At 42.1% G+C, this 10000-nt stretch overlaps 1 protein-coding gene across 1 annotated transcript in view; it reads left to right on the forward strand.

Annotated features, from left to right (window-relative positions):
- The window catches only part of LOC138867307 (neural cell adhesion molecule 2-like), a 105971-nt gene that overhangs the window by 94494 nt on the left and 1477 nt on the right, over positions 1 to 10000 (forward strand). Inside the window, exon 15 of the mRNA XM_070142430.1 lies at positions 2120 to 2331. Within this exon, the coding sequence (XP_069998531.1) occupies positions 2120 to 2331 (212 nt within the window). The remainder of the gene's footprint in view (positions 1 to 2119; positions 2332 to 10000) is intronic.

Below are 10000 nucleotides of genomic sequence, written 5' to 3' on the forward strand. Positions count from 1 at the left end.
TCTCTCTCTCTCTCTCTCTCTCTCTATATATATATATATATATATATATATATATATATATATATATATATATATATCTATCTATCTATCTCTATCTCTATCTCTATCTCTTTTCCTACCACCCAAAAATAGATCCCCACTTAGAATTAGACAAGAACATCAACAACAACAAAATCAACAAAACTCCTTGTCGGTGCAACAGCCTCTTTCCTTTTCATTTTCCCCCAAATTATCCAGTGCAAGAGAGTTTTCGCTCATTTCGAAAAGGACCCTGTTTTTTTTTTTTCTTTTTCTCTCTCTCTCTTTCGACAGAAAAAGACCACCGTCCTTTGTTTGAAAGAGAGAGAGGGAAAGGGAGACAGAGAGAGGTAGGGAGAGGGAGAGATAATGAGAGGAAGAGGGAGAGGGAGAGGTAATGAAAGGGAGAGGGAGAGGGAGAGGGAGAGGGAGTGAGAGAGAGAGAGAAAGCGAGAGCGCGCGCGCGTGTTATTGATGTGATTTTTTTCACTTTTTGTACATAAAAATCATGAGAGAGAGAGAGATTGTCTGAGAGAGAGAGAGAGAGAGAGAGAGAGAGAGAGAGAGAGAGAGAGAGAGAGAGAGAGAGAGAAAGAGAGAGAGAGAGTTTGTGAGTATGTGTGTGTGTGTGAGAGAGAGAAAGCTTGTGAGTAGAGAGAGAGAGAGAGAGAGAGAGAGAGAGAGAGAGAGAGAGAGAGAGAGAGAGAGAGAGAGAGAGAGAGAGAGAGAGAGAGAGAGAGAGAGAGAGAGTGAAAGAGAGAAAGAGAGAGAGAGAGCGCACTTTTCCCCCTACTTATCAAAACCAATGCACTGACTATCAACATAATCAATTTCCCTTTAATAAGAACCTCCACCCTTTTATTCCCCTTAAATCTCTCCCTTTTCACTACTAAATGACTCATCACTCCCTTAAGAGGTTCAATTTCCTTTTATTTTCCCCTTAAGGCACTTTCTTTCTTCTCTTTGCAGTGAATATCGAATGTCTATCTGCTTTCTCCTACATTCCCTTTCCTTCCTAAAATATCTACTCTCTTCACCTTCTCCTTTCTCTCTTTCTTGGTGCAGATGTCCTCTGACTCTATTTATCTATCTATGTTTCTCTGTCTGTCTGTCTGCCTCTTTTTCTTTCTTACTTTCTTTCTCTCTCTCTCTCTCTCTCTCTCTCTCTCTCTCTCTCTCTCTCTCTCTCTCTCTCTCTCTCTCTCTCTCTCTCTCTCTCTCTCTCTCTCTCTCTCTCTCTCTCTCTCTCTCTCTCTCTCTCTCTCTCTCTCTCTCTCTCTCTCTCTCTCTCTCTCTCTCTCTCTCTCTCTCTCTCTCTCTCTCTCTCTCTCTCTCTCTCTCTCTCCTCTCTCTCCCTCTCTCCCTCCCTCCCTCCCTCCCTCCCTCCCTCCCTCCCTCCCTCCCTCCCTCCCTCTCCCTCCCTCCCTCCCTCCCTCCCTCTCTCCCTCTCTCTCTCTCTCTCTCTCTCTGAGCTAAAGGCCCTCCATCCTCCTTTTTCCCCATAACCTCATCTTCCTTTCCCCTCACTCTAAGGATTAACCTCAAGCCAGAGGGAAAGACTCCCCCTCTCTTTCCCCTCGCCAGCCTCCTTCGCTGCGAGAAGTGACATATGATCATATTATCCTTCTACTCCCCATCCCCCTATCCCCACCCCCTACCCTCCCACCCCACTCCCATCCCACCCTCCCACCCCCCATCCCCCTACCCTCCCACCCCATCCCCCTACCCTCCCACCCCCACCCCCACCCCCATCCCCCTACCCTCCCCCCACTCCCCCTACCCCATCCCCCTACCCACCCCCACTATCCGATCAAATGTCCAGCGTTTGACCTGAATCGTCTCCTTTGTTCACGGGTGATTTCTTGCAAGACTTCCCTTTGCAATTGCTTCTCTGAACTCTTTTCCCCCCACCCCTCCCCACTCCCCCATAATTGTGGGGAAGAGGGGGAAGAGGGGGGGGGAGGAAGTTACCCGGCCTTTCCCACCCCCCTCCCCTCCCCTCTCCCCTCCTTGTGATATCTTCAACCCCCAACCCCCAAAAACGAATATGCACAAGACACTAACTCACCACTAACACCCCCCTCTACCCACCCCATGACAGAAGCGGCACCCCCACCCACCTCCCCGGGCCACACCATCAACATCAGCGTCATCAAACATCCGCATGAACTGGACGTGGATACTTCTCCCACCCACGACCTGGCGCTGGATCCTCTCGGGGCCGCTAGAGGTCACCGGAACAACGGCACATCGCAGAAGACGGCCTTTGGCGTGTCCGAGCCGCTGCATAGGCCTATCGAGAAAAGTTTACAGGTGAGTTTTTCCTTTTGTTTCGTTTTTTTTGTGTGTGTTTTTTTTATGTTTTTTTTAGTTGTTGTTGTTGTATTTTCTTTTCTTTTTTTACTATGCAATTTTGTTTCTTTTTTTGTATTTTTGTATTTTTTGTTGTTTGTTTTATATCCAATTTTATTTCTTTCGTATGTGTGTTTGGATGTGTTTGTTGTTTGTAATAGGGTGATTTTATTTTGATTTTGATTTTAATTGTACATGACAAAATCATTTTAATTCATCTTGTCGTATTTTTAATAATAGATTCGTCTTTTTTTTTTTACATAAGACTAGAATCGTTTGTTTGTTTTGGTACACAATTAGTATTGCATATTCGTATGTTATTGGTGTGATTTTTTCACTTTTTGTACATAAAAATCATGAGAGAGAGAGAGATTGTCTGAGAGAGAGAGAGAGAGAGAGAGAGAGAGAGAGAGAGAGAGAGAGAGAGAGAGAGAGAGAGAGAGAGAGGAGAGAGAGAGATGAGAGAGAGAGAGATGAGAGACAGACAGACAGACAGACAGACAGACAGACAGACAGACAGACACATACACACACACACATAGACATTGCGAGAGAGTACAAAGCACCAAGCGCGTGAACGATTCTTATAATACTTCCACATGCTCATCATACTTCCCCTTTTTTTTCCTTTAATATAAATAAATTAAAAAATCCTTGATGAGGTCTTCTTCCTCCCCTTTTTTTTCCCCATCAAACGCGCTCGCTTTTCGAAACATTGCATCGAGATACTTGTTCAACTTAATGAATTCATTTTCCGTGCGATGGAAATACTCTCGACTTTTTTTTTATTGGTTTCAGAAACTACTTCAAGATCTAATTGCCTATCTCATTTGCTGGCAAGGGAGGGTGAATGGAGGGGGGGAGGAGGAGGAAGAGGAGGGGGAAGGGGAGGTTGATGGGAGGAGGGAGAAGGGTAGGGGGAAGGGGAGGGTGATAGGGAGAAGAAAGGGGTAGGTGATGGGAAGGTAGAAGGGTAGGAGGAAGGGAGGGTGATGAAGGAGGAGGAAGGAGTAGGTGATGGGAAGGGGAGAAGGGTAGGGGGAAAGGGGGAGGAGGGAAGGGGACGTGAAGAGGGAGAAAGGGGGAGGAAGAAGGGGGTGAAGAGGGAGGAAGAAGGAGAGGGATGGAGAAGAGGGAGGAAGGGGAGGAGGAAAGGGGGATTGGGAGGGAGGGGAGGAAAGGAGGACCAGACTCTTGAGGGAAAGGGGGCCGGGGAAGGGAGAGAGGTCTCCTGTGGGCAAACTCATAGGGAGGGAGGGAAGGTAGTGGGGAAAAGGAGAGAGGTTTCTTATGGCCAAATTATCGGGGATGGGGGAGGGAGAGGGGGTTTAAGATTTCTTATAACCCAAACTCTTAGGGAGGTGGAGAAGGTGGGGTGTTGGGGGGGAGGGTTTCCTCTGGCCAACAAAGGAGGGAGGAGGGAAAGGGAGAGGGGAAGGAGGGGGGATAGAGAGGGGTTTCTCATAGCCAAACTCTCCTGGAGGAGGGCAGGGGAAGAGGGAGAGGGAGAGGGAGAGGAAGAGGGAAAAGGGAGGAGGGGAGAGGGGGAGGCAAGAGGAAGAGGATGGTGGAGGGGAGGGGGAGGGTGGGGGGGGGGTTCTCATGACCAAACTCTCAGGGGATGGGTAGGGGGTTGGGGAGGTGGTGTTCTTATGGCCAAACCCTCAGGGGGGAGGGGAGGGGTTCTCATGACCAAACTCTCAGGGGAGGGGAGGGGGGAGGGGGTTGCGGAGGGGGTTTTCTTATGGCCAAACTCTCGCCATCTTTTCCAATAACCAAATGCCATCAAAACAGCTGATCGGGTTCGCTTGCGGCGTGAACCGGCTTCGAATGGCTCGAAATTATTCACAAGTTCGAAGCTCACCAAAGTAGGAACTCAAATTACAATATTAGTCTCTTTTTTTATACCTTTTTTCTTATCATTGTTGTTATTATTGTTGTTATTGTATTATTGTTATTATTGTTGCTGTTGTTGTTATCATTATTGTCATCATCATCATAATTGTTATTATTATTATTAGTAGTAGTAGTATTGTTGCTTTGTTGTTGTTGTTATGATAATTTTTGTTATCATTATTATTAATATCATATTTTTCTTGCACGGGGAATGTTATATTTTTTCATGCGCGGAAAACATCATTTTGTCCACATTTGCGCGGATCTGCAGACGGATGACGGAAAGGTCAAAAGAATTTTATGCGCGGAAGATGATTTTAAAAAGAACTTAGCGTGCGCGGAAAGTTACCTGAGAACTGCATTTGCGCGGACAGAATTGGACCAAATAATTTTTTCGCAAACTCTACAGTCTGAATCATCATCATCATCACATCATCATCATCATCATCATTATCGTTATTACAATCATTATTCTTAATATCATCATTAATTTATCATTTTGTTATCATTGTTAGTTTTTTATTATCATTATTATTGCTGCTACTACTACTGTTTTTTCCAATATCTTTACATATTTTTTATTGCATACTCACAGTTGCTTTGTAGGACTGACAGTCTTGTGTGTGTGTGTGTGTGCGTGTGTGTGTGTGTGTGTGTGTGTGTGTGTGTGTGTGTGTGTGTGTGTGTGTGTGTGTGTGTGTGCGTGTGTGTGTGTGTGCATATTTGTTTTTGTGTACACTTACATGTATACGGAAGGTTACAGTATGCGTTTGTTTATGTATTTATGTCCGTGTTCTTATATACGTTTTGATGCGACGTATATAATAAAGATATATGAAAATATAATCATTTCATGTTTTCAGGATTTATTTTTTATGGTGTGTGCAGTAAACTAATTTTAATAAGTTCTGATTTTTGGCCACACAACATTTTTACTTTTGCTTCGTCACAAAAATTATTTAAACATTTTACGTGTCTATTCAATATTGTGAGTACAAAATTTTCCCATTTATAAGATTCAAATATTCCAGTATATGGAATAATTATGATACCATCAAGTCCATATTAATGTTATTATGAATACTCCTGTATCGTTATTATCCACTAATAACTTTTTTTTAACGTATCCCCTTGATGTAATAATCATTTAATCATATTGTCCCTCTTCCTAGTCCGCAAAAAACACCATATATCCCTGATATAAATCAAATCAAATCAGTGTATGGAATCTACATCTTTACTCTCATGTCCTCAGTAGAATACATATGGGTCTGTCACTACACGTTTTCTATTTGATAAAGCTTCATCAGTCACTGTCATCGGGGAGGGATAACTACTCTAGGTTCGGTAGGTTAAGAGAGAGGGGAGGAGGTGCTGATGATAACTGTGTGTGTGTGTGTGTGTGTGTGTGTGTGTGTGTGTGTGTGTGTGTGTGTGTGTGTTATGTATATATATATATATATATATATATATATATATATATATATATATATATATATATATATATATATATATATATATATATATATATATATATATATATATATATATATATATACATATATACATATATATGCAAATGCACAGGCGCAGGCACAGGCACACTCGCAAAAACAAAGAAATAAACAAGCACATGTATATGAATATATAGACATACATACACACAAATAAATATAGATGCACACACATATAAATATATAGAGATATATTTATATGTATGTATATATATACACATATACATACATACATACAAACACACACACAAACAAACGAACAAACAAACAAACAAACACACACACACACACACACACACACACACACACACACACACACACACACACACACACACACACACACACATATATATATATATATATATATATATATATATATATATATATATATATATATATATATATACCAGTGATCTGACTCAGATAAGATTCCAGAATCCGGTCAGATGAAATCAGAAATCTCATTTTGGACGGATGAGACCAGAATTCCAACTCAGACTGATAAGATACGGGTTTCCAAAAAAAAATCTTATCTTATTACATGCGACGCCCGTGATTCAGATATACATACATACATAAATTCACATACGTATATACATTTGGTTATATCTTTTGATGTGTGTATATATATATATATATATATATATATATGTGTGTGTGTGTGTGTGTGTGTGTGTGTGTGTGTGTGTGTACATATATATAGATATATATATGTGTGTGTGTGTGTGTTTGTGTGAGTGTATTTTTATATGTATGTACACATTTACACATACAATCACACATACACACATACACATACAGACACACACACACACACACACACACACACACACACACACACACACACACACACACACACACACACACACACACACACACACACATATATATAAAAATATATATATTTTTTTTTTTTTTTTTTTTTTCGGGTGTTTGTTTGTGCTTGTGTCTGCATATATGCATGTGCAGAGGAAAGATAGATAGATAAAGAGAGGCGGGTAGAAGGCAGAGAAGGAGAGGAAAAGAGATAGAGAGAGAGAAAGAAAAACAAATAGAGAAACTGCAAGAAAGAGAAGAGAAGAATGAATAAGAAATAGAGACCGGCAAAATAAGAGCCAAAAAAAAAAACACCTAAATGTAAAAAAAAAAAAAAAAAAAAAAAAAAAAAAAAAAAAAAAAAAAGTGTACTCTTCGAACCCAAGGAAGAATCAAGTATTCTGCTGCACCTGTAACCACTTACCTCTTAAGGAGGAGAATGAGGAGGCATAGGGGAAGCCGACCCTCCGAAGGGTAAAGAGAAGAAAATAAAAGAGTATTTTAGGAAAAGACATGGCAGGTTTTATAGGTAATGATGGCACACAAAGAGTACTTTATACCAGCATAATGCAGATAGGTATGGGTAAGGATAAGGGATTTGGGTAAAGAAATGTAACAGGGGATTTGAGTAAGGAAAAATAATAGGGGATTAGGGTAAGAAACGAAAATAAGGGATTTAGGTAAAGGTAAGAAAAGGAAATAGGGGATTTGGGTAAGGCTACAATAAAAGGTGTCTTATGTAAGGCTAAGGCAAGAGGATATTTGGGTAAGTCTAAGGTAATAGTGGATTTGGGTAAGGCAAAGACCATAGGATATTTGGGCAAGGCTAAGGTAACAAATGATTTGGGTAAGGCTAATAAAACGGAAAATATAGCCAGCTGGGGAAGGAGAATACAGATTAAGGTAAGCGAGAGTTACTTCAAAGGCAAAGCTTACCAGGAGGTTTGGGTAAGAGAAAAGGGTAAGAGAACATGGGAAAGGCTCAGGAAAGGGAAATGTGGCTCGGGTTTAGGAAGGAGAGAGAGAGAGAGAACGAAAAGACGACTCAGTCATGGGTAAGACTGAGGTAGGTGGGTAAGAGAAGCCAGCTAGTGGGGGGGGGGGAAGTATAGGAGTAATCCTATATTGTATATTAAGAAAAAACAATGAAAAAGGGGATCTAATCTAGTTTTATTTTGAGGGGAAGGAAAGATGGAAGGAGGGAAGGAGAGACAGATAGAGAGAAAGAGAGAAATAGATAGAGAGAGAGAAAGAGAGAAACAGATAGATAGAGATAGAGAGAGAAATTAATAGATAGAAAGTTAGAGAGGCAAATAGAGAAATAGATAACAGACAGACACAATGAAATGGAATAAAAAGTGGGTATAAATAAAGGGGTAATTATCTTTTACAAGAAAGTTCCATCTGTGCTTAAAGAGCGTGGGTGTTTTGCTCTTACTATGCACCACGAAAACCAGGGGAAAATAGGCTTTATTGTGAGAGGGGAAAAGGGTCAGTGGCAAGAGGGGAAAGCCAAGTTACCGTAAGATCATCGCAATCGGAAGGGGAAAGTTGTACTGGAGGGGAAAGGATTTTTTTTTTTCTTTTTTTACTTTTTTTTCTTTTTCTTTTTTTATGTTTTTGATCGGCGAGCCCAAGCATGAGGGCGCATTAGGTCACTGGAGTATGTCGTGGAGATGGAGTAGAGCATAAGTAGGGAGGGAGAGAGAGGGAAAGAGAGAGAGGGAGGGAGAGAGAGCGAGGGGGAGAGATAGATAGAGAGGGAGGAAGGGAAAGAAAAGGGGAAGGAGGGGGGGGTGAAGTGGAGAGAGAGGAAGAAAAAGAGAAAGAGGAGAAGGAAGAGATGGTGGTGGAGGAAGAAGAAAAAAAGAAGGAAAAAGAAGGTAGAAAAATAGATTAAGAAAACAAAAAACAAAAAAACATAGTAGAGATAGGTATCCAAAAAAGTAACAAGAAAATATAGGAGAGGCGAGGAGGGTTTCGGGGGGCGGGGAGGGGGGGGGGGTAAGAGATAAAATAGGTGGCGTAGAATCCTTGAAGGAAAGAGACTCCCAAAACAAAGCTGTCTGTCTCTCTATCTCCCCCTCCCTCCCCCCCCCCCTCTGTGTGTGTGTGTGTGTGTGTGTGTGTGTGTGTGTGTGTGTGTGTGTGTGTGTGTGTGTGTGTGTGTGTGTGTGTGTCTCTGTCTGTCTGTCTGTCTGCCTGCCTGTCTGTCTCTGTCTCTCTCTTTCTCCCTGTCTCTCTCTGCCTTTCTTTCTTTCTCTCTCTCTTTCTGTCTCTCTCTTTCTGACTCTCTCTCTCTCTCTCTCTCTCTCTCTCTCTCTCTCTCTCTCTCTCTCTCTCTCTCTCTCTCTCTCTCTCTCTCTCTCTCTCTCTCTCTCTCTCTCTCTCTCCCCGTGACGGTATGTCACAGCCAAGAATATCCATTGTAACAAATGGAATTAAAACTAAATCTTAAAAAATCTTAATATCTCTCTCTCTCTCTCTCTCTCTCTCTCTCTCTCTCTCTCTCTCTCTCTCTCTCTCTCTCTCTCTCTCTCTCTCACTCTCTCTCTCTCTCTCTCTCTCTCTCTCTCTCTCTCTCTCTCTCTCTCTCTCTCTCTCTCTCTCTCTCTCTCTCTCTCTCTCTCTCTCTCTCTCTCTCTCTCTCTCTCTCTCTCTCTCTCTCTCTCTCTCTCTCTCTCTCTCTCTCTCTCTCTCTCTCTCTCTCTCTCTCTCTCTCTCTCTCTCTCTCTCTCTCTCTATCTCTCTCTCTCTCTCTCTCTCTCTCTCTCACTCTCACTCTCTCTCTCTCTCTCTCTCTCTCTCTCTCTCTCTCTCTCTCTCTCTCTCTCTCTCTCTCTCTCTCTCTCTCTCTCTCTCTCTCTCTCTCTCTCTCTCTCTCTCACTCTCTCTCTCTCTCTCTCTCTCTCTCTCTCTCTCTCTCTCTCTCTCTCTCTCTCTCTCTCTCTCTCTCACTCTCTCTCTCTCTCTCTCTCTCTCTCTCTCTCTCTCTCTCTCTCTCTCTCTCTCTCTCTCTCTTTCTCTCTCTCTCTCTCTCTCACTCTCACACTCTCTCTCTCTCTCTCTCTTTCTCTCTCTCTGACTTCCCTTTTTCATTATACTATTGTTGTTATTCTTTTTCGTTTTCCTTATATTCTCTTTAGATAGATATTAAAGAGAGAGAGAGGGGGGGGGAGAGAAGGAAAAGCAAGAGAGAAGAAAGTCGAAAAAAACAGTGCAAGGGATACTGGGAAAGAAAGAGGAGATATAAGCTCGACAGTTATGAAAAGAGGGAAAGAGGTGAGGGCGAGAAAGAGGGAAAGGAGAGTTAGGAAGGAAACGAGTGAAAAAAAAAGCAAATGGACGAAGGAAGGGAAGAGAAGAGAAAGGAGAACAAGGAGAAAGGTGGAATTAGTACAGCA

This window comes from Penaeus vannamei, chromosome 29 (assembly GCF_042767895.1).
Source record: "Penaeus vannamei isolate JL-2024 chromosome 29, ASM4276789v1, whole genome shotgun sequence".
Taxonomy (NCBI): domain Eukaryota; kingdom Metazoa; phylum Arthropoda; class Malacostraca; order Decapoda; family Penaeidae; genus Penaeus; species Penaeus vannamei.